The 25,372-nt window shown below is 50.4% G+C and overlaps 1 protein-coding gene across 2 annotated transcripts in view; it reads left to right on the top strand.

The window, feature by feature from the left end:
• RAB3GAP2 (RAB3 GTPase activating non-catalytic protein subunit 2) overlaps positions 1-25,372 on the top strand; it is a 687,447-nt gene that overhangs the window by 641,238 nt on the left and 20,837 nt on the right. For both annotated transcript variants that reach the window (XM_085612952.1, XM_085612951.1), the window contains exon 34: positions 4,149-4,307. In XM_085612952.1, the coding sequence (XP_085469078.1) occupies positions 4,149-4,307 (159 nt within the window). The remainder of the gene's footprint in view (positions 1-4,148; positions 4,308-25,372) is intronic.

Genomic DNA, 25,372 nt, shown 5'->3' with positions numbered 1-25,372 from the left:
AGAGGCTGGGCCCATTGTACTTGCTGGCCTCGTCTGTTTTTTCCTCTTAGAGGGGTCTTGCCTCTCCCTAAAAAAGACTGACTCTGGTCTTGGTTCTGTGGGCCATCCCAATACGGGTAGGGTTGTTGTGGGTAAGATTGGTGAAATGGGGGAGGTCCATAGAAGAAATGTGGTGGTGGAGGGGCGTATGGTGGCATGTTTTGGTATGAGGGCCAACCAAATCTTGGTCCGCCTCTATTTCTTTGACGTCCTCCTCTTGATCGTCTGTTTCTGTTGGTGAAGTTATAGTTCCTACCAGAGTCTGAAAGATCAGAACCTGTATCAGAGCCATCACTGTCCGTGTTGTAGCCTGGATTGCGGTTGGTGGGGATATAATCATCTCTGGTGTAAGGATACACTTTTTCTAGAGAGAAATTCTTCTGATCTTTCTGTAATTTGACGTGTTTGGTGTCTTTGAGGCTTATTTCAAACTCCGTCATGGTCTTATTAAGTTCTTCAAGCCGTTTTTTTAAATTCAGCTGTGCTTTGAAATGTTTTTAAACGGACCTCCAAATCATGGATGCCAATTTTCATTTCCTCAGAGAGGCGTGCCGCTGTTTTTATAATTAGCACAAGCCAATCTCTGGTACAGTGCCAGGATATTAGCGACCAATCCTTCTTGAAGAGTTTGTCATTTTGGAAAATAAAGGGTTAGTTCCTGACTATTAAGCCGCGTGGGGCAATGTTGGCTCTTACATATTCCGTCATCATAATTCCATGAATCAATGTTTTGATTTGTTCTCGTTTTAATTCTGTCAATTCATCCCAGCATTGGCTTGCTTCGTTTGTGTCCCTGGTACTGATCCCAGCCAGGGGAAGCATTGATGCTATGATTCTGTCGACCTCATCTTGTGAGTAGGTAAGGCCTGTTCTCTCTGTCATGTTGACTGCTATTGGAAAGGTATGTGTGAAAGGAAAGTCAGACAGTGGTTGGATAAAAAGTAGGGGGGGGAAGGGTTTCCCACAGCTGCACGCTGTAAATAATGGTTATCAAAAAAAGGGGGGAAATAGATGCTGATGGTTAGGTTCACCCTCCAGCAGTATATGTATAAAAGAACAGCCTGAACTAGTCAAGTAGAAGAACCTAACCTAGGGGGATGGGAGGTGTCAGAAAACAATCTTGATTCTGAAATACACCAAATGTAGAAAAAGGAAAAAAAATTCTTTTTCTTGAGTCCCCTCACTCACCAGGGTTTCCCCACGGTGACATGCTTCATCATTGGGGTCCTCCCAGTCCTCTACGGACTGAGGCGTGCTGCGACTTGCGAATTACGTAGGAGCACTAAAATCAGACTATGTGTAGTGCAAGTGAAAAGGTGTCTTGTAAAAAGTATGTAAAACGCGTATTTATGTCATCTATATGTTTGTGTATGTGTGTTTCGTGTTGTGTCAGACATGGTATTTTTATTGAATCACAATCACTTTTTCAGCACAAACGCCGACATGGAGAGAACGAATTAACATTCATTTGTTTCCTTCTTTTTTATAAAGAACCCACAACGAGGCACATCACAGACTGAAGTGATTGATCACTTGGGTGTAGTGTGCTCACAATTTTAAAGGATAACAGTACTTATGAATTACCTTTTTCCAAATAATTTGTATCTCATTATATCCTACAGATATCGTCTGACGTATATTACGTATGTATCATAAATTACGCATGCCTTACAATTGCAGCGTCTCACATTTTGCACCTTACTAAGGTTGACTAGGAGTGGCACAATCTCACTGGGCTGGTCCCGGTGTTGTCCTGACGAAGAGCTGGGGAAGCTCGAAACTAGTTGACCTGACAATATGCTAGGTACACCTATTCATTACAATTAGGGACTTTAGCATATCACCCCATTTTTAATTTTTTCAGCTTAGAGCATCAATAAAGTTTATTTGGCCCACATTAATTTTAAATTCCACTCCACCTTTTCACTTGCACTACACATAGTCTGATTTTAGTGCTCCTACGTAATTCGCAAGTCGCAGCACGCCTCAGTCCGTAGAGGACTGGGAGGACCCCAATGATGAAGCATGTCACCGTGGGGAAACCCTGGTGAGTGAGGGGACTCAAGAAAAAGAAAATTTTTTCCTTTTTCTACATTTGGTGTATTTCAGAATCAAGATTGTTTTCTGACACCTCCCATCCCCCTAGGTTAGGTTCTTCTACTTGACTAGTTCAGGCTGTTCTTTTATACATATACTGCTGGAGGGTGAACCTAACCATCAGCCTCTATTTCCCCCCTTTTTTTGATAACCACATCCTTCCAGCATCAGCCTTCCCAACAAACCTCCACAAGAGGCTACTTCAGGGGTGCCTACCATGGGATTAGCACCAAAGTTAGTTGCCAAGGTGGCTCCCCCAAAGGAAATGCCCCAGCCAGGAAATGACTTGCCACTCTTCACCCTCTTCCCCCCTCTCGAGCACGCAACACCTTTTGGGGATCGACCTCAGATGTTAGACTTCATCCAACACGGTTATTGCCTGGAGTTCATTTCCAAACTACTCAACATGCCACCCCGCAGCCATGTCCTCGCCCCAGAACATCAACGACTACTTCGGGAAGAGGTTCAAGTGCTTCTTCTCTAAGGAGCTATAGAGCCCATGCCACAACATCCACAGGGTTCAGGGTTATACTTCCTCATTTCTAAGAAGGACATTTCTTTCAGGCCCATTTTGGATTTCAGGTGCCGAACAAGTACATCCTGTCAGAATATTTCCACATGGTCACTCCATGCCATTGCACTGCTGCAAGAAGATTTCATGGCTGCACTTGACCTCAAAGAGGTCTACATCCACATCCCGATTCATCCAGCTCATTGGCGCTGCCTCAGTTTGAAGTGAGTGGTAAACACTACAAGTTTAAAGTGCTGCCCTTCAGGGTCACTACGACACCTCAAGTTTTTACAAAAAGTCTTGCTGTAGTAGCTGCGCACCTGCAAAGACATGTATTTCCATGCCTGGACGATTAGCTGATAACGAGCGCAACTGAACAGCAGTGTCATATACACAATCAAGCCACTATAAACCTGCTTCACAGTAAAGTCACATCTCCAACTCTATCTGGGAACCTTCCTCAATGCATAGGGTGGCAAAGCATATCCCAGTGGGCATGAATCCAGTCTTTTCATGTGTTGCTCTCTCTTTTTCAGCCAGATCAAGAGGTCGCAAAGCAGACAGCAGTGTGCCTCCTCTGATTGGTGGCCTCCTGCATCACCATAGTTTCCCACACAAGGTTACACATGCGACCCCTGCATGAATGTTTTGCGTATTAATGGTCTCAGGTGGAGGGTCATTGGGAAGATGTAGTGTTGATCTGCCGCAACACTCATCGCTCTCTGCAACGTTGACTCCCTGCCATGCCTGCACCAGAGCCCAAGACCGTCCTCGGACTCAACCACTCTTTTTGGCACAGGGTGTAGATTAGGCTGGGACTGACCAAGCGGAATGTGTAGCAGATTGCTGGCAGACCTGCTCCAAGTCCAAAGTCTCCACTTCTTCCTTGGCCCAGTGTGGAACACTTGCAGTCGGAGTGGCATCAAGGGGCTTCTCCAAGTTGTCAGGAAGTGTCAAGCATTGGTGGGGCACTTTCGTTACTCTGCCAGCACCTCATGAAAGAAATGTACAGGATTCTATGGGTGAAAGGCTGGAGCTTGCTAGAGTGACCACCATGTTGGTCATCCTGTCCTCCCTCACTTGACATACAATCTTGATGATGAAGGTTGGATTCATGATTGAAGCTGTTGGTGAATTGAACATTAATAAATATTGTTGGTAAAGACAGATATAGTGGTGGCTCATTATTTCTTCCTAGCTTCTCTTTGTGAGTCTCTCACTCTAAAATAAAATAACCTAGAGGGAAATATCCCCAAAAATGAGTTTTAAAAATTGTTAAATAAAGAATATTCACCTTTCCGAGACATTTTATTTTAATAGTTTCGCTAGACTCCCTTTAGGTGGTATTGGTACTGGAACTGTTGCATAGTTTTCCCCTGTATGCTCTAAAAGGCGATTATCATTATGGAGAGTATTATGATGTAAATACTGAAATTCATAGAGAAAATGGTATTTTTTAACACAATGGTTTGTTCATCTAAATGTTTGATCTTGTTTGCAGGCCATCCTCCAGGTGTATGACAAAGAAGTGCTTGCATCCCAGCTGCTTGTGCTGACTGGACAGAGATTGGCTTATGCTTTACTACATGCTCAGACTAAGGAAGGCATGGAGCTGCTAGCTAAGCTTCCTCCAACACTTTGTACTTGGCTTAAAGCGATGGTGAGTACCTAGTACCAGTTTCTGTTTCTGTATGGCACATTTATAACTTTTATTGTAAAGTGTGACAAACACTGCAGGACATTGTAGCACTAGCCCCAGAATGGTGCATTTCTCTGAGATGAGCCACTCTGACATGTTTCTAATGAATTCCTCTAACCACAGATTCTTCATCTTCGAATACACCACAGGTGCTAGATAGGATCTGGAAAATTCTCTCCATCTATGCTCAAGCTCACTACTAGGCTGTGCAGTCCTTTAACTCCGTTCCACCCTGAAAGTATCAGACCAGAACAGCATATAAGTGCCACCCCTTCCTGCTGATATCAGTTCTTTCTTTCTACGCCTTCTGACATGTATCCAGAGTGCAGCCCACTAATGACTCCGGAAACAGGATGAAATCCAGTGTACTAGGGGAAAATGTCCTCTCCTAAGACTACAAGTTTCAAACCATGTCGCAACTGTAGAAAGCAGATGTCGGTCACAGGCCCGCATGAGGTGTGTCTCTGGTCCGTGGGCTTAGGACACGATTTCAAGTTGTGCGACAAGTGTGCCCTCAGGGCACCCGGAGATGATCTGTGTGCAAGAAACTAAGCTGTATGTTGCCAAACACAAAAAGTTGCAGGCCTCTCAGAAGTCCTTCTACAAGTCGAGGGTGCTGACTCTCTCCACTCCTGTGGTCGTTCCAGCGAGAGGTCAACTTTGCGGCCGAAGTCCTTCTGTAAGTCAAAATTGAAGTACAAACGCAAGCACAGGAAGGCCAAGTGGGGTTCAATCACATCCCACCATTCTCTAGCTAATGAGGAGACACAAGAGCATCACAATGTTAGTTGCCTTTCAGATCTCTGGTTGCAGAGCAGATGCCACAGTGACTGTCCACGCACCCAGAATTCCCTGTACCATTGGTCATACTCCATGTTATTAGAGACAGCGGTCCCTATCAATGAAAATATGCAATCATAACCACAAAACTACAATTAGAGTTGTGTATGTTACTATCCAAATGGAAGAGATAGTATTTATTTACACAGTCAATAAACATGAAACAGATTTCCTGACCGCAGGCATATAACCGCAGAGTGATACATAATTTACAGAAGTCACAATGAGAGAAACGTCTTAAGCTCCACATTAATTATGAGTAAGAGTTTGGAGTCAAGATGTGGTTGTCGACGACGTTTCGATCCTCAACGGCGGATATGGGATCATCATCAGGACAGGAGAATCAGAATGCCTGAGAGGTTGCTCTCAGTCCAGGTAGAGGACCACCGGGGTGGGGGGGGGTGTAAGGGAACGGTGTCCAGTGCTTAGCAGCACGGGAACTCAGTCCGTGGTGGGGCAGATGGTTTACCAAAGTAGGACAGGGTCGGGGCGAGGGAGAACAATGTCTTGTCCGTAGCGTTCTTTACGCGCTGCTCAGAATCGAGCGAAGGTAAGGGGAGATCCTCAGAGCACCTGAGGTTGAAGATGATCCGGGGGTGCAGGAATGCCATGCTGCAGCAAATTGATGTCTTCAAGGAGGTTCTTATTCAAGTTATTTGGTGTTCTTCCTGGTCTCTCTGGTGCACCTTCAGATTCCATTGATCCACTGAGGCCCTCAGCCAGGTTACTACCGAAGGATCCATCCAACGCACCATCTGACCACCTTAGACCCGTTAAAGGCTCCATACCAACTCCGTTACAGACTTCATCCACGGCTCCGGTACCAAATGCTGATGTTGCGTGTGGAGGATCCGGTGGTGGTTTCGATGTCTGACTGCGACCCGACTTCAGCTCGATCCCAACTGATGGGACGCTACAAAATACTAAAGCACAACCAGTCATCATGCAGCCTGACTCTGATCCTGTATTCCTACTAGGGCTGGTGCGCCATCAGAGGCTCAATTATCTTTTGGCTTCAATTCTGACCAAATCGCACTACCATTCAAAGATAATAATGGTGGGGTTAGGGATGATTTACCACCTCATTTAGATAATGACAATTTTGGACATAGAAGAGGTTAGATGGCTTGATACTTCTCCTGACAGAGTGTTGAACTTGCCATTTGGCCCTCCAGTGGATGAGAGTGCATTACTTGTAGTGGTAATCCGATGAGCGTTGAGATCTTTAACCTACAACTGCCCTCTGTTGAGGTTAAGACAATGTCCTTATGGAAATCTTACAGCCTGGGCCAGACACATCTGAGCCCTTGTTTTCATTCTCTGACTTCTTCACGGATACCTTAACAGATACCTAGTCAAAGCCTTGTTCTTGCTCACCGTTAAATAGGCAGATGGCCAGACGTCACAGACCAGCTATTGGTGACCTAGAATTTCTCACTAAACAGTCTACTCCATTTAGTCAGGCTCCAATCAGCAATTTGAAACCCACTTTGTTCACCATGACTCCTCTCAATAGGGAGTTTAAGAGGATTGAGACGTTGCAACAATTGTTCTCTTGCGGCATTGAGTTTGGTCAATACAGTCTTCTTATTGGGCCAATAAACACATGCCCTATAGGACATGGTCAGTGAGATCTTGCTGAGGTCCTGGCACACCCTAGAGCCTCACTAGCTCAAATCATTCAGCATGGTAAAGATGTGGCCAAATACATCATTTGTGCAGGCCTTGATACTACTGATTGTCTATGAAGGGCGGTTGGCACCAGTGTTATGATCTGCACCATGTGTGGATGTGCTCCACATGATTTTCTGGAGACATACTGGTCTCTCGCATGAATATGCCTTTTGATAGCTCATGCCTCTTCGGCAAAAAAGCTGAAGTACAGGCAACAAAAGTCTCCCCACTCACTGCTGCAATCAACCCTATTCTTTCGAGACCGGGACGTGAATCTGGCAGTCAACATGCAGACCTACATGGGAATCAGTCCTCCCAGTCCTCTTCCCCCCATGGCAACAAGTCGCTATAGCTTCCAATTAGTGGCAAACAATCAGCCTCTGTAAGGCAAGGTCCAGCATTTGCAACCAGGGTGGTTATCCATCACATCGAACAGACCGGTCCTTCAAATAGTTCAGCATAGCTATGCCCTACTCTTCCTTTCTTCCCTACCTCCCTTCCCCCTCATCAGAGTTAATCACGGTGAAACACCTTTTCTTTCTGTTGCAAGAGATGCAAGTTTTTCTTTTCAAAGCAGGTATCAGGTGGGTTGGAAATAGGAAAGAGTTTCTACACTTGCTATTCCCTTGTGCTGAAGAAGGATGGGGGCCTTCGGCCCGTCTTAGACCTTCAACCTCTGTATACCTTCCTGCAGAATGACAAGTTGAAATGCTCACACTGGCCCATATCTTGTCTGCCTTCGATCCAAAGTACTGGATGGTGTCCTTGGATCTGTAGGATTCATATTTTCATATACTGTCCTGCCGTCCAGGGACGTTACCTGCAGTTCAAGATAGGCAGAGATCATTTTTACTTTGCTGTGCTCCTCGAATGTTCATGAAAGTGATGATGGTGGTTGCTGCCCATTTTTGGATGTCAAGGATACCAGTTTTTCCCTACATCATTGACTAGGTGTTCAAGGTGGTTTGCCACAGTCAGTTGGAGACCACCTGCAGATGATGGCAAACCGCCTAACGTTGTTGGGGTTTATGATCAACCAGCAGAAGAAATTCCTGTCTCCTTTGGGTAGGCTTCATTTCATTGAAGCTGCCCTGGCTATAGTACAGTTAAGGGCCTTCTGTGGAAGTGAGCCTTCAGTCACAAAGGAAAACTGCTTCATCCAGGTCATTGGAAAACAGGTATTTATTGGGAGCAACAGATACACAGACCTCATCCACAAGAAATCCAAGTCTAACTGCCTTTCACAACATTCTTAATTCCAACCCAGCAACCACCCACATTCTGATGCCCTACATCATCACTTAGAAACCAAGATTGATAGAAATGAAAGAAGTATAAACACCACATCCCCTCCCCCTTTAATAAACCAGATAAATTGAGCAAAACCCACACAAAAACATGGAGCTTGAAATACAGGGAATTCTAGACATGTTTCAACGAACAGTCTTGTAATCGACTTGGAACCTGTTTCGCACGAAGAGTCCTACCAACCCCCTCTTCCACGACTTCCGTGTTGAAGTCACCAACGCCCTTCGCTTGACGCTTAGCCACCCTATTAAGTTTCCAGATTTTATGATCATGTATTTTCACAGCATTCTTAAACAACTTAAGAATCCTAACTGGTCGACTGAATTTGGACTACCGTCCATTCTCCGTGGAGATTTGATCCTGACCCAATCTCCTACACACACTACAGTCCTTATCTGATAGAGACATCTAGCCGCAGATTCCTTAACTTAGAATATCCCCAGGCGTCAGACTGGATACGGAAAAAACTTTGCGGCAGAACCTCGGCGCGCCAGGGGATAGCGCCACACGACCCCGCCTTGACGTCGTCCACATACGTGACGCCAGCAAGGTCATATAAGTCCCTCCCCGCACGCTGACGTCCGTTATCTTCTTTTTCTCGTGCAACGCGGATCCGGAGTGAGCGGTTCCTCTGGCCTGTTTTCAGGCCTTGTCGACGCTTCGTATCGGGAACAGTGTACAATGCCTTCGCGCTTTAAAACTTGTAATTCCTGTTTGCGACTGATGTCTGCGAGGGACCCGCATCTTATTTGTATGTGGTGTCGGGGCGAGCAGCATGACTCCATGGACTGCGAAGGGTGCCAACACCTGAAGCCGAAGTCTCGGCGCGAGCGCCATATGAAGCTTCTCTCGGCGCGGCTGTCCAGGTCGGAGTTGTCTCGCCCCCCGGCTTCTTCAACGGCAGGTCCCTCTACTGTCCGGTCCCTCCGTCGTTCGGCCTCCGTGGTCCGGGGCCGCCGTTCTCCACTTGGTAAGTCGAGGCACTTGTTGCCGAGGTCTTTGACCTCCCCATCTTCTGTTGTCAGGAGCACTGGTTCCTGAAACATTCCGGACGAGCGCTCCTGACAGTTGCCCTATCCGCCCTTTCCGGGTGTAGGGGCGACTCAGGCCCAAATGGAGGCATATGCCGTACCTCTACAGGCCTCCCTTGGGCCCTATCTCGTTCCTGGGGTGTCCTCGGGGCCTCCGCTTCTTGTGGGATCTCCGACGGACTCGCTGGCGGGTTCGCCCCGGCGCCGATTGAGCCTCTGCTCCCCAGGGGCGTCGGAGATGTGGTGCCATTAGGGCGCAGCCCACCTGGGTCCCCCTCTACGACCCACGGTGCTTCTGCCACACCGCATAGCCCTGCTGCGCTCCCTGTGGTGCTGCAGGTGGTTACCGGTGCTCCTAGCCCTGCTTTGAGCACACCCCAGGCTCCCGGGCAGGAGGTCGCCTGCCCGGAGCTGGTGTCTGTGCCGTACCAGCGACGGAGGCTCGCCTCCTCGGCTCCGCCTCTGTTCCTTTCTCCGGAGTCAGAGCCTGAGATGGATAAGGTGGAGTCAGCACCGGGGCGGCACCGAAAGCTTGCCTCGCCGGCTCCGGCACCTGCTCCTTCCTCAGAAGTGGAGCTTGTCATAGTCTCGGCGCCGAGTCGAAGCCGGATGCAGCCGAGTCGGCGACTTAAGACGCAGGGTTGGCACCGACACGTGTCGCTTCGGCGCCGTGTCGACGCAGAATTATAGCATCTTCTCCAGAGGACGTACTGTTGCCAGTGCCCCCCTTGGAATTTGTAGAGCTTCCTCAGGAGCTCCCAGATCCAGCAGACTCTTCACCTCCCCAGGAGCCACGTCAGGATCCTAATTCTTCAATGGGACTCCCTTCCGTGGAACATTGGTCGCACCCTCAGTGTCTTGGGAGGGTCAGCTTACAACCCTCCCCCACTGACGAGTTGTTGTCCCCTCCGCGGAGGGCTACCGAGGCCGGTGCGGCTTTTTTTAGGGTGGTCTCATTGGCCACCCACATTTTAAACATGCAACCCCCTTCTGCCCCCTTGTCTGTGGACCCCTTGCTTGAGGTCCTTCATCGGGGGTCCGGGAATGTGGAGCCGCTTCTGCCCTTTGAGACTTCCCTTTATGATACCCTTTTAGGTACCTGGCTCCGGCCTTCTTCAGGTCGCCCGGTGGCTCGTTCAGTTTTGCACCGCAACCTTCCAGCTCCGCATGATCCTGTTGGTCTTTTTGTGCACCCTGATGTGCAAGGGTTTGTGTTGCAGACTGTTTTTCCGTCCCTGCCCCCTCTAACGCTTCCGCCTTCTCTGGAGTCCAGATGGCTAGAGTCATGGGGCAGGAACGTCTTTGCTTCCACTAGTGCGGCCCTACGGTCCTTAAATACAATGTGTGTTTTTGCTCTATGGGACTCTGCAGAGTCTTTGCTTTCAGCCACCTCTGAAGGTGCTCGGGTTGATCTCCTTCACCTCCTCTGGGATGTCTGCGACCTTGCCGAATTCACAATCCGCTCAGCCTTAGATACTGTGGATTCTTTGGGCCGTGCTATGGCGGGCTCTGTTGCCTTAAGGCGTCACGCTTGGTTGCGCGATAGTGTCTTCCCTGAAAATATCCGGGAGTGACTGGTTGACTTACCCTTTGATGGAGTTTTGCTGTTTGATGCTCACGCCGAGTCGGCGGTTCACCGCTTCCTTGGGGGCTTTCGTCCTCCCACTTAGGTCTTCTAAGGCCTATCTCCTGTGGTGGTACTTTTTCATTTTGCATCATTTAGATGCACTCTGTGTTTAACATGGGTGGTGAGCCTTACGTCTTCTTTTTCTGTGATCAAGGGTGGTTACCCTTTTATTGGCATCCCTTGGATGCGTTTTGCTTTGGGCTGCCTGTTGGCCTGCTGTGGCTGTGTTCACAGGCTCAGTTTGTCAATGCACTCTTTTAACTTGGCTTATTGGCCTATGAGGTGTTCCCTGTTATTTGGGGTATGCATACTCCATGTGAGGTACTTGTATGCTATTATATAGCTTTGCTTATCTCGCCTGGGCCTGGAGATCCTGTGGGATCCATGCGTCGCATGGTGGTCTGTTGTACGGTGCCCTATGTTTTTCCCTGGTGCCATCTTCTTACGCCATGGTCATCCTGCCTGTTGCCTGTTCCACCTCCTTGGGAGGTTGCTTGATCTCCTCTTCAAAAGCGGCTCCTACCTGCCCTTACTGTACTAGGTGTGCTCCAGTAGGGACATGTTCATGCTGCTGGCTTGTTCTCTCTACATATTTATATGTTTATACATTTATGTATGCGTGCCGGTTGCCTTGGTATTCCTTTTCCTACGTCGCCACCTCTTTTCGAGGCTGCGAGGTAAATGCCGATATCTCCATGTGTGAGGGAGCTTTCCGGAGTTGTTGCAAGCTGCCCATAGGTTCTTCCTTGCTTCCGCTTCCTGGGGAGATTTGACAAATGCTCCCTTTTTGGTGTTTGACACTGTACGTGTCTTTTCTGGAGTGTTAGGTCGCGGATTCTGAGGCTCTTCCCACAATTCGTTACCTTGGTGTTTTTGACCACATCCTTCGAATATGCTACTGCCTGCAAGTCTATATTGTGGGTTGTTTCTCAATTTGGCTTCATACTGCCCGGTCGGGCACTTTTATGCTTCTTGTGTGAGCCACTTTAAGGTCTCTGTGGCCTAGCGTTGCACTACATAGCAGTGCTCGCGCAGCACGAGCCATTTAGTAGGTGAAAAACTGGGTTTTAGCACTGACCTAGGAATCGCACACGCTCGTGCGTGTGTTTTTCCTTTTGTGCTACCCCAATGTCCTTTGCGTGCGTCTTTTTATAAAAGACTGCACGCAATTGGCCAAAGGCGGGCGCATTGCTCCACCCACGGCCTATTGGTGTCTATTACGCGCTTGGTGCGTGTAATAGACACCAACAGGCCATGTGGTTTCAATTATCGTGCCCAGACAGGGGTTCGATAATTGAAACCCCATGGGCGGGCTTCTTCTTTATTTTTGGATCCATTTCACACGGAAGCAACAAAAGCCGAAAGGCTAGGAGTAAACACCAAAGCTATTTTTTCGAGTTTCTTCTTGGGTCCGTTTTGACTACTTGGGCTGGGGGGGCGGGGACGGGCCGGTAAATGATGTTCAAGTACAGGATCCGGATCTTTTTCAACTAACTGAAGGTCCTGGTGTTGATGTGCTGGGGGTCCGACCCGGAGCCCAGCAGCAGAAACAGAACCATGCAGGGTTTGGGGGTGGGTGGCTGCGGCTGGCCACCTTGCACCTCCGGGGGGACGAGGACGAAGAGTACTATGGGCCCGGGGTGGCCGACCCCCGCAGCCTGGGCCTGGAGGAGAAGGTGGCACCCTCCTTGGACGCGGTGTTGCTCAGCAGCAGCCTGGACAGCGGCATGAGGACCCCCCCAGTGCCGGATCTGCTTCCAAGGTCCAGAGAAGGTGAGTGCGGGACCCAGTCCCACCTGAGCGCTGTGGATGCGGCTGGTGCGGCAGGCTGTGTAACCCTGCTCCCGAGGGGCAAAGGTACCTGCACGCGGTATCCCACCAAAGGGGGCGTGATCCTCCAGGGGGCACAGTATTTATTGTTTAGTGTCTCGGCGTGTCGTCCTCATTTGCAAATGTGTCTGTGTGCCATGGCCATGATCATGTCTTTGTGATCAGACGTGTATGGGCCTGTGCCTGGTGTATAGGGGCATCAGCTTGAGGAATGAGTATGGCTGAGTGATCCTCTGGGCAATGCTGTGTTCGAGGCATGTGGGCTGCTGAATTCATATCTGTGCATAGATCGCCGCCTAGTGTTGGGTCCGGATGATTGCACATTGTTGTCCTGGAAGAGTCTTTGAAGTATCACGAGATAGGTGACTCCTCCCCTGGACCATAGTGCGCATGGGCATCCTCTCCATCCTTAGATTGTTTTTTTCCACCATTGGGTTCGGATGTGACTATCTTAGCTCAACTTAGGAATACTTAGTTTTAGGCCAAAAGGCCTTTAGTTTTCGTCGGTACAGTTACCGTTCGGTGTCGACTACTAGCTTTAGTGCTCCACACCCTCTTCCAACTTTCGTACCGAATTGATCCAAACTTCGAAGCTCGGTCGACGATGGAATCGAGGACTCCGTTCAAAAGGTGTCCGTTATGCCACGCCAAGTACCCTCATATCGACGTCCACCCAGTCTGTAATAAATGTCTCTCGCCGGATCACAACGAATCAAAATGCATGGCCTGTGCACGGTTCAGATCCAAGAAGACTCTGCGGAACCGACGGGCAGCGAGACTCGAGGCGCAGCAAGCAGCGCCCGCACCCACCAACATATTCAGCACCGAGGACGAGGACGCCGAGAGCGTGGAAGAAGTAGTCTCTAGCCCCGCTTCAGAACATGATTCCCGATCGGACGACGATGATGAAGTGCTCTTTCGACGTGATGAAACCGTCGACGAGGTAGGAGACTTCGACGAGGCCTACGGGGCCGAAGAAGACAGCTCTCCCGAAGAGCTAGGCCAATCCGTAGAAACGGAGGCCGAAACTGTACGTCGTCGTCAGGCTCCGGTCGAGGGATCGCCTTCGGGCCTTACCCAAGATCAAATACATGGTTCCTCGGCCCCACCTTCCGGTCCGGCCTCGAACACTCTGCAGGAGCCACTATTACCGAAGACGACCGGGTTATTAAACCCAAAACCATCCATCGCTCCAGTCCCTTCAAAATCGAAAGTGAAACTGGTGGTGGTCGGATCGAAGGCGTCGAAACAATCCACTGCCCCGACGCCGAAAAAATTTGTCGGCTCCGACCGCGTACAAAGGGACTTCGGCGCCGAGCTCACTGCAGCAGATGCGGTCGCCACACAGCAAAAGCACGCCCTCGGGCACCACAAGGCACAGAGACCTTCGGCGCCGACGCCGAAGGCCGTAACCTCCACAGTTAAAATGGCCGCCACCGGCTAAGTCGACGCCTAAAGCACCGATGCCGAATAAGTCCTCGACTACGTCGACTGTCGATGCATCCGTTCAGGCCAGTGACCCGACTCCGGCAAAAAAGTCGGGGCCGACCTCGACGTCTACTACCAAGGTGCCCACCAAACCACCATCTGCGTTCGCTGTGCAGCAGGTCTCTGCATCTCTACAACGCATCCGTGACCGGGCAGCCCTCCACTCTATCTCGGGTCCCGACACTACCTCACCCTGTCGAGTGCACTCGGAGCCCACCAACATTACATTTGGGCTGCCACCGACATCGGCACCGAAACTATTTCAAATTCGGACACGTGTCCTCCACACACGGTCCACCACCTCTGGCCTAACAGAACAAGACTCTTTGGGGCCACAATTTATCGACGCCGACACTGGCAGGTTAATGCTCCACAAGCGCAAAATAACGCCAGTCAGGGAAGAGGAGCCCTACAAAATTCCTCTTAAACGCAAGCTGCCAACAGTGCAGGAACCAGTGCTACAAGAACACTTCCATCCGCAGTCCTTTTCTCCTACCCCTTCCGAATCGGACGCAATGCAGGACTATGGCGGGGAGGATACCATCTACCCCGGGGACGTAGATCCCGATGAACAACTACAAGACCCTGATCAGGCGTGGGATGATCCCACAGACCAAAGTGTCGCGCCACATACTCAAGATGCGCAACTCTACAGCGTAAAAACGTCTCCTACAGAGGACACGGCTGCATTTAATGCCCTCATCGAACGGGCTGCTGCTCATCACGGGGTGGAGCTACATTCTGACGCCATTGAGGAAGATTTCCTGCTTGACACTTTCGCATCTTCAGAAAGAACTGTCAAAACTCTGCCCATGCTAAAAGGGGTTCTCAAACCAGCCAAAGACATTTTTAAGGACACCACAAGAGCCCAAGTGTTAAATCCCAGGATTGAAAAGAAATATAAGCCTGCACCCGGTGACCCTAAATACATTAGGGGTCAGCTGCCATTAGACTCTATGGTGGTTGCCAACGCTCGCAAAAGAGCACACTCACAAACGACTGGTGATGCGCCTCCCCCAGACAAAGAGTCAAAAGTACTTGAAACATCGGGCAAACGCATTGCAGCGCAAGCAGCGAATATCCTGCGCATTGCCAATACACAGGCACTCCTGGCACGTTATGACAGGTCACATTACGACACGCTGGAGTCACTGCTCCAACACCTACCAGAAGAGTATAAAGAGTCAGCGGAACTCCTAATTAGAGAAGGGCAACTCCTCACTAATGCATCCATAAAATGCGCCCTTGACGCAGCTGACACGGCGGCCAGGGCAATAAACACAAGTGTCATGCTGCGACGCCACGCCTGGTTACGCATCTCAGGCTTCAAACCCGAGATACAAAACAATATTCTGAACTTACCAGTTAACACAGAATTCTTATTTGGCCCAAACGTTGACACTACCCTAGAAAAAATAAAGAAAGACACTGACACTGCGAAATCAATGGGGGCTCTACAAACGCAACAATTTCGTAGTGGCTCCTTTCGTCGCACCGGAAATAGGGGAACAACAAGGGGTCAGGGGTCACAACAACAGTATACTAAAGGTGGCACACAAAGCACCTATGACAAAAACAACAGGGGTGGATATCGTGGATCCAGCACCAAGGGCAGGGGACGTGGCTATGGCAACACCAGGTCCTCCCCAAAGAACAAACAGTGACGCCCTCTCCTTACCCCCCGACCACATAACACCTGTCGGAGGACGACTCCAGCTGTTCCTGTCCAAGTGGAAGAACATCACCACGGACAGGTGGGTCAGGGACATCATCCAGCACGGGTACTGTCTAGAACTAACTTCCACTCCACCCAACATACCACCAAAGCACCGTCCTATGTCAGCCGAACACTTAGGTTTACTCCAGCAGGAAGTGCTTGCTATGCTCGCAAAAGGGGCAATAGAAGTGGTGCCCATCGACCAGCAGGGCGCAGGGGTGTACTCTCTGTACTTCTTAATCCCCAAAAAGGACGGCTCGCTCAGACCTATTCTAGACCTGCGACCCCTAAACCTATATATTCTGTCGGAGCATTTCCATATGCTCACCCTCCAGCAGGTTCTCCCACTACTCGGTCAGGGAGATTTCCTAGCTACGCTAGACCTGAAGGATGCATACTTCCACATACCCATACACCCTTCACACAGGAAATACCTCAGATTCACTATTCAAGGGAATCACTATCAGTTCAAAGTTCTCCCCTTCGGAGTAACAACAGCACCCAGGGTCTTTACCAAGTGCCTGGCAACAGTGGCCGCACACCTGCGAAGACAAAACATTCACGTCTTCCCTTATCTGGACGACTGGCTAGTTCAGGCCAAGTCAGCACAACAATGTGCCACCCACATGTCCCACACCATTCACCTTCTTCACGATCTGGGATTCTCACTAAATTACCCAAAATCAAGTCTCCAACCTGCGCACGTACAGCAGTACTTAGGCGCAACAATCAACACTCTGGCTGCCACAGCTCAGCCAACTTTAGTGAGAATCAACAGCATGCAACTGCTGATCTCAAAATTCAAACCTCAACACTCCCTTCCGGCGCGAGTGTTCATGCAGTTGATAGGCATGATGGCCTCCTGCATTTTCATAGTCCCACATGCGAGACTACATATGCGCCCGCTTCAGGAGTGCTTAGCACGTCAATGGAATCAGGCTCACGGGCAACTGAAAGACCTAGTGTTGGTGAGCGGTCGGGCATACAACTCTGCATTGGTGGAATCCACAAAACCTTTGCAAGGGCCGACCGTTCCACGAGCCTGTTCCACAAATCACACTGACAGCGGACGCGTCTCTCCAGGGATGGGGAGCTCATGTACTCAATTACACAGTGCAGGGACTATGGACAACACAACAAAAGAAGATGCACATCAACCTTCTGGAACTGATGGCAATCTTCCTAGCCATGAAGGCATTCAAAGTACACTTGTGCAACAAAGTCGTGTTGATCCGGACGGACAACATGACTGCCATGTACTACATACAGAAGCAGGGAGGAACACACTCTCCACAGTTGTCTCATCTGGCTCAGAGCATGTGGAAGTGGGCCATTCAGAGGAACATATTCCTCATGGCGGAACACCTCCCGGGCAAAGACAACCAGATGGCGGATCTGCCCAGCAGACACAGCCACCAGATGCACGAGTGGGAGCTACATCCGTCAGTACTCCAACCGTACTTCCAACAGTGGGGTCATCCAGAGATAGACCTATTCGCCACAAATGAAAACGCAAAATGCCAAAGCTTTGCCGCCAGGTTCCCACATCCACAATCACAGGGCAATGCGATATGGATGAACTGGTCCGGCAGATTTGCGTACGCTTTTCCCCCAGCGCCATTAATACCGCTGGTGGCACGCAAACTGCGACAACACTCACTGACACTCATCCTAGTTGCTCCCACATGGGCGCGCCAACCATGGTACACCACCTTTCTAGAACTTTCCGTGGTGCCGCATCAAAGGCTGCGGATCAAACCCGCACTTTTAACGCAGAACCATGGAAAAATTCAGCACCCAGATCCGCAACAGCTGAACCTGGCAATCTGGCTCCTGAAGTCTTAGAGTTTGGCTACCTCAACCTGCCACCTGACTGTATGGAGATCATCAAGGAGGCCAGGAGACCCACTACCAGAGCTTGCTATGCGGCTAAATGGAAAAGGTTTGTCATTTACTGCAACAACAATGACATTAACCCGCTGGACGCATCCATTCAAAACATCATCTGTTACCTTCTACACCTATACCGATGCAATCTGGCATACAACTCAATACGTATCCATTTAACCGCGATAGCAGCCTATCTCCAAAACAGGCAGCACCTATCTTTATTCAGAGTGCCTGCCATCAAAGCCTTCTTGGAGGGACTCAAACGAGTAATCCCCCCAAGACACCCACCGGCACCGGTGTGGAACCTCAATTTGGTCCTCACCAGATTAATGGGTCCACCCTTTGAACCTCTCCATTCATGTGAAATTCAATTCCTCACCTGGAAAGTAGCCTTCCTAGTGGCAATCACTTCGTTAAGAAGAGTTAGTGAACTCCAGGCACTAACCATTCAAGAGCCATTCATACAGGTTCACGCAAACAGGGTTGTACTACGTACCAACCCCAAATTCATGCCCAAAGTGATATCGCAGTTCCACATGAATCAAACTATTGAACTGCCTGTTTTCTTTCAAAATCCACAAAATGTCGCAGAGAGAATGCTCCATACACTAGATGTAAAGAGGGCCCTCATGTACTATATAGACAGAACTAAGGACTTTAGGAAAACAAAACAACTTTTCGTTGCCTTTTCTCCACAACACAAGGGCAACGCCATTTCCAAAGCAGGGATAGCCAGATGGATCGTTAAATGTATTCAAATTTGCTATCAAAAAGCTAAACGCACATTAACGATTCCCCCACGAGCCCACTCAACACGTAAGTTAGGGGCATCCATGGCTTTCCTAGGAAACATTCCTTTACAGGAAATATGTAGAGCAGCCACATGGTCCACTATACATACATTTACCAAACACTACTGTGTAGATGTACACTCAAAACAGCAGACAGCTGTAGGACAGGCTGTTCTCAAAACTCTTTTTCAGACTGCTGCAGCTGGCACGGGTAGCCGCCGCTAATGGAGGTACTGCTATGTATTCTATGCACAGATATGAATTCAGCAGCCCACATGCCTCGAACTGAATATGCTACTTACCAGTATGCATCTGTTCTTGGCATGTAGGGCTGCTGACATTCATATCGCCCACCCTCCTCCCCGGCGCCTGTAGCGGCTGCAGCACTCAGAATTACTGTATAGCATGGTCATCACTTACTATATCTACTCCATCACTGCCACAATGGCGAAAAACAATCTAAGGATGGAGAGGATCCCCATGCGCACTATGGTCCAGGGGAGGAGTCACCTATCTCGTGATACTTCGAAGACTCTTCCAGGGCAACAATGTGCAATCATCCGGACCCAACACTAGGCGGCGATCTATGCACAGATATGAATGTCAGCAGCCCTACATGCCAAGAACAGATGCATACTGGTAAGTAGCATATTCAATACACTGCTATGAAACAGGACTAAAAGGTGTGGCCTGAGGTACTTGGGGACATTGATGCTACATAGCCCAGGGCATATGCGCATGGGTGTGTAGCACCCCTGTGTCAAGGCACACTTGAGCCCCATCACAAAGGGCTCTGCTGTGTGGGCATGCCATTCAAAAACCTAGATGACGAGGGCAGAGTGGTTGGGTATCACAACCAGAAGCAAACATATGTTACTGTGTAAACACGTCCTTAAAATGTATGTGGGCCTGCCCACTCCACAGCCAATAGTGTCTGGGTGTGGACAACAGGAGCAAAAGTGCATGAGCTGGTTCTCACCACAAACAGTTGTGACTGGGTTCTCAATGCACAGTTCAAAAAAATATTCGAGCGCCCCATCTGCGGGGTGAATAGTGTCTGAGTTTGTTATGTGTAGTGGAAAACGTGTGTGGGTGTGATCAGCAATGGCACATGTCTCTGGACGTGACAGCAGGAGAGGGCGACATGTCTGGATGTGTTACCCCAGTGGCAAAGACAAAACGCACCTGGGCGTGCCATGCCCAGGAGCAAACAACAGATGTGTGTGGAGCTGCCATACCCAGGTACTTCAGGCAAAGATGAACAACGTGTTCACCTTCAGCTGTGCCACTCTCAGAGCACCGTGCTGTGCTGGGTTCCAGAGTGCCGGGCACTTGTGTATAGTATGAGGCCGAGGTCAGTGCTGCACAAGCACGCCCATTCCCAGGGCACAGGATGACGCCGCAGGCTTTGGAAAGCGCGATGACCATTGCTGTTCCACCCGCGCACTCACGAGATTTTAGAAAGCACAGGATGGCAGGCCAGAACGAGGCCATTTGTAGATCAGGGCTGCATGGGCCTGACCTTCCCCGACCAGGCATCTGTGTAGGATGTCAGGCCTTCCAACCTAGGGTGCAGCCATTACTTCAACGCACCACAACCACACTGTTGTATCGAAATGTACCTAACGATCTGCCCTCAGGCCGAGCTCAGTCTTTGTTAAGGATGCGGCCGTGGCCCAGGGACGTCTGGGATTGGCGGGAGTTCCTTCTCAACCTGTTGACATTCTGTCTGGACTTCCATGCAGCTTACCAGTTAGCGGCTCCTTCCACGGTGTTGGTACCAGCAGCTAGGATGCTGGCACTTTCCTGTGTGGCTGTTTATTTCACACTGGCAGTGGAGCCATGGCACACCATATGGAAGCAGCACCCTTGGACTAGCTAGGCTTTCCTGACGCGGGATGTTGTGGTGGAATTGGTTATCATGTGCACACTGGAGCCTCCATCCATCAAAGGTACCGCCTGAATCCTGATTGAGTCAGTGGATGGATGCTCCCCATGTTTCTTTGGCAGAGCTATTGTTCTTTTGGTTTTCAAGCGAGGCCATGCCTGTGGGGAGGTTGCTGTGCTGATACTGGGCTCCTACAGTCCAGCACAGCCGGCCCCGGTGTTTTTGTTTCATTGAGGGAATGTTGTCCACAGGCATCCCTGTTCCCATTGCCGAGTTGAAGCTGGAGGTTGTGTGTTTGTCTGAGCCTTTGAAAGGCTGGCGTGTCTGGAGACAGTGCCTCCTCTGTCAGTCAGCCACAGAAGCTGACTGATTCCAGCTGGCCTATCAGAGGCACTACCTCATTGGGAAATCTCTCCATGTACCTAGATGCTGATCGAGCTCTGATGCAACAGAGCCGCACTGAGTTTTCTTTTAGGGCATACTCATGGATAAGGCATATATATTTCTGCATGTATGCATTATGTCCGTCTATGTGGAGCATATGCCAGGAGGCCTCATAATGCTTGTTCAGAATTGCTTCCTGTCACTGAATTAGCGAAATCTGTCCTATCTTGGTAGCCTGTCTTTAGAGATCCCTCATTCCAACTTCTTGAACGCAAGGTCGATTGCCTGATCAACTACGGTTGATGCTTTCAATGACAAGAGCATCTCATGTAAACAGATCAACCATATTTCCAAGGAGCAGAGCTCACTGCCACTTATATCACAAAGATGGTTGCCTTGTATGTTTCAAGTTGTCGTGTACAGTGCGCTTAACGTGGGGCTGAAAGTAATCCATGTGTGTGTACTTTCCTTGCTTTTGCTCTCTATTTTATTGATTAATTGGCACTTTAACACACACCCTCATGCTCCTTGAGAAAAAACTCAATCGAATTAAACACTTGAAACTACTATTTCAGCTCTCTTATTGCCTGTAAGGACTGGCGCTGTCCACTGATAGCACAATGTGCCCAGGTAAGATGTGCTGAGTTCAGTTTGTGTCAGTACAAAGTAATACAAATGTGTGTACAAAACAAACAAGCATTGGCATAGCCAATAGGTCTCGCTTTTGAGACCTTATAAGTATTTAGTTATGCAGCACAATATCCTGGTTGTTTTTTGGTGCTGCATTTTAATTTGGAGTTAGGCACTTTATGAGAGTGCAAGTTTTTTCCAGTGTTTCTCACATGCACTTCTCTGCCCTTCTCCGTGTTGCTCTGTTGCGCAGTGTGCTTCTGTGCTACTGTCTTTGTGTTACTCTGTCTCACTGTGTGCTTGTGGCCGTCCGCATAAAAAATGTTTTTTTAACCTTCTTTAGCCATGCTGCACAGCATCATGGGTGCTGTCCAACATGGCTAAAACCCATTGACAAAGTCAACAGGTCCTTATGGCGAGACCTGTTGGCTTTGCCAATGCTTGTTCCTTTTTGGGATTGGGTGTGCTCTTGGCGTGTTTCTTGCCCCGCCAGCTGTTCCAAACGCATTGCTCAGATTCTAGCTCTTGCCTTTGGGGCTCTTGGCATGGGCTCCTTAAGCCTTCCTTCTATAGGCTAGTCTGTTAGGCTCTGGTTGCATCTCTTCAGGTTCTTTTCGAGCTTGGGTCGGTGTCCTCATCGTGCGCCTTTACACAGAGAGTGGTCCTGCTTCCTCTCTCTCTCTCTTCTTTGCTCTGGTATGGGGCTCATGCCATTCTACCTGTCATTTTTTTTTTTTTATACCGGTATGGTGTAGCGCCATTCTGGCACTTCTAGGATATCTGCCATCCCGTTATTTCTGCTTTTCCGAAGTGCTTGAGTTGCTGTATGGCTGTTCCGCCACAGCCACCCTCCTTTATCCGTCACTCTGTTGCCGGATCAGATGCTTGGCATTTTCTGTTGTTCTGTCGCAGACCCACCTCCCCTTTGGGGTATAGCTGTGGTATCTATTCTAAGTTAAGGAATCTGCGGCTAGATGTCTCTATCAGATGTACAAGTTACTTACCTAAGGTAATGATGTATCTGGTAGAGACGTTGTCTAGCCACAGATTCCTTAACGCCCACCCAGCCTCTCCGTTCTGCGAGGACCTTGCCAAGTGGGGTTCTCCGATGGCCCCCCGGTTACAGTTGGCATTGTCTTTTTCCCTCATGGGTGCTCACATTGTTGCGTCCCTTTGAGATTTGCCATAATACCACTGACTCCCTCTGAGGGGTGTCTGTCACAATAATACTGTTGGCTCCCTCTCAAGAGTTTCTTATCTGTAAAATGAGGCCTTTTCCATTGTCCTTCACCAGGAGATTCCTCTTCATTTTCTTCTTCTCCTGCTATCTTTCCGCCTTCTCTGTTGGCTCAGGGTTCTAGGCTCCTCTACGGTAGTCTTCTTGGGGGCTCTGTTCGCCTCTGCTTCAGACCTCCGTTCCTATAGGGCCGGTGCCAGACTTTTCATTCCTACGGCAGACTGTTCTCTCTGTGCTCCGTTCTTGCTGGACGGCACAGTTCTACATGGTTCTGACAGTCTATTTGTGCCTGTTGAGATGTCTCCCCTTGTTGTACTAGGGAAGGGTCTTGGCTTCGCTTGCGAGGTTCTTTCTCACAGCTTTTTCACTTATATGTAGGCAGTGTCTGATTCTGTCTTTTACGATGGTGTCTTGCACCATCCTCCTTATTTATTCATGGATTTTCATCCATCGCACACTGTTCCTATACTGTCACAGTTTTTTTGTTGGTGGCTCCGTGTTGTGCCACTGAAATGTTTCTCCGAAGAAAACTGACGTCAGCGCGCCGGGAGGGACTTATATGACCTCGCTGACGTCACGTACGTGGACGACGTCGGAGCGGGGTCGTGTGGCACCGTCCCCTGGCACGCAGAGGTGCTGCTGCATAGTTTTTTCTGGATCCAGTCTGACGCCTGGGGATATTCTAAGTTAAGGAATCTGCGGCTAGACAACGTCTCTACGTGATACATCGTTACCGAAGGTAAGTAACTCGTACATCTGAAAGAAACACGTTAGTTAGATTCCTCACCTTAGAATATCCCCAGGCGTCAGACTGGATCCGCAAGATTTTTTGTCAGCAATACCCCTTGCGCGTCGCTAGGCGTCGTCTGCGGCTCCACGTCCGTCGTCGGCGTCGTGCGCCGGAATGACGTCGTCGGAGTACTTAGACGCCGCCCTCGCGCGCTGACGTCCGTTCTTCTTTTTTCTGCGCCAGTAAGCGCAGATCTGGGAGAGCTACCCCTTTTAGTCTTTTTTGACTAAGTTTTTTGATCCTTTTTGATCTTGTCTCGACTCCGGTGCCGGTAGGATGCCTGGTTTTAAAGCCTGTGCTGACTGCAGCCTCTTGATGTCGGTTACGGACCATCACCGCCGGTGCCTTTACTGTTTGGGCCTCGACCACGACGCGGAGTCGTGTTCGGACTGCAAGGCCCTGACCTCGAAGGCTAGACGGGAGCGGTCCCGTAAGCTTCTCGAGATTCGCCACTCGGCTCCGCGCCCCTCTCGATCCCGGTCCAGGAGGAGGTCCAAGGATCGGTCACGGAGCCGCAGCTGACGTCATCATCGATCGTCTGGCTCCAAGTCTTCGGGTAAGTCGAAGCACTCCAAGAAGTCCAAGAGGCGACACCGCTCTTCGGACTCCCCTCGCGCGACTCGGCCGAGGGTCAGGGTGATTCCACCCCCGCGGCTCCAGCAGAGCCGCAGGCGCCGCGCAAGTCCCCATACCCGCCGGTCCCTGGGACTGACGCGACGCCGGCGGAAGTCAGTGCCTTCCTCTCGGCCATGAGGAACCTGGCTCTGCCGTCGACGCCCGCTGGCACGCCTTCGGGCCCCGCGGACCCGACTGGGCAACCTTGCCTGCCGGCGGCTCCGGCCCCGGCGCCGTCGACGGCTCCGGCCTCGACGCCGCAAGTGCCCGAGGGACCCGTTCCCGAGTCCCCGCCGACGCCGGTCGACCTCGTCACGCCTCCTCCGCCGGCGTCGACACCGGTACCACCTCCGACGCCGGCTCCGCTCGGCGTCGTGCCCCAGTTCAGGTCCAAGCCCTCCTGTGGACAGGAACGTCGCCAGGCGCCACCGCCCTGCTCCGGGCGACCCCAGTTTTCTGTCCCAACACCCTACCCCCGAGAGCCTAGTTATCCAGGCCTCTACCTCCCAATCCTCCTTCCCGACCGCTCCGCCGGACCGGGATTCCAAGAGACTGGAACAGTTCGGCAAAAAGCTGTTCTCTTCCCTTAGTTTGGGCCTGCGGTCTTTGAACACCGCCTGTCTCTTGGACCGTTATTCCCGCTCCCTGTGGGATACGGTGGAGGACGTGCTGCCCCTGTGTCCGGAGGAGGTCCAGACACGACTTACCCAGGCTCTGGCCGATGGGAGGGATGCAGCACGACATGCTATCAGATGTGGGCTTGACACTACGGACTCGCTGGGTAGGGCGATTTCTACCTCAGTGGCGCTTAGACGTCACGCCTGGCTGCGGTCCATGTCCTTTTCGGGCGATGTCCAGAGCACCCTCATGGACATGCCCTTTGATGGCACTCGCCTTTTCGGCGAGAAAGTGGACAGTGCGCTGAATCGCTTTAAGGACTCCCGGGCTACGGCCAAGTCCTTGGGCCTCTCGGCCCCGCGGTCGCAAACTTCCGCCTTTCGCCCCTTTCGTGGCCAAGGAAGGGGTGCCTCCTCACGTACGCCTAGCCACCAGCCGCAGAACCAACCTGCGCGCGGTCGCGGACGTGGTTTCCGCCGAGGCGGTTCTGGAGGACGACGTGGTCAGCCCACATCCACCCCGGCAGCATCCGCCTCAAAGCCTTCCTAGTCCGAGCTTTCAGGCCCATTCCACGCCAGTGGGCGGCAGAGTTCGCCATCACCTGCTCCACTGGCGGTCCATCACATCGGACAGGTGGGTGCTGCAAATCGTCCGAAGGGGCTACTCCC

The sequence above is a fragment of the Triturus cristatus genome, chromosome 6, assembly GCF_964204655.1.
Source record: "Triturus cristatus chromosome 6, aTriCri1.1, whole genome shotgun sequence".
NCBI lineage: Eukaryota > Metazoa > Chordata > Amphibia > Caudata > Salamandridae > Triturus > Triturus cristatus.
Note: the sequence above shows the minus strand (reverse complement) of the source record. Positions and strands in the feature narration are given on the sequence as shown.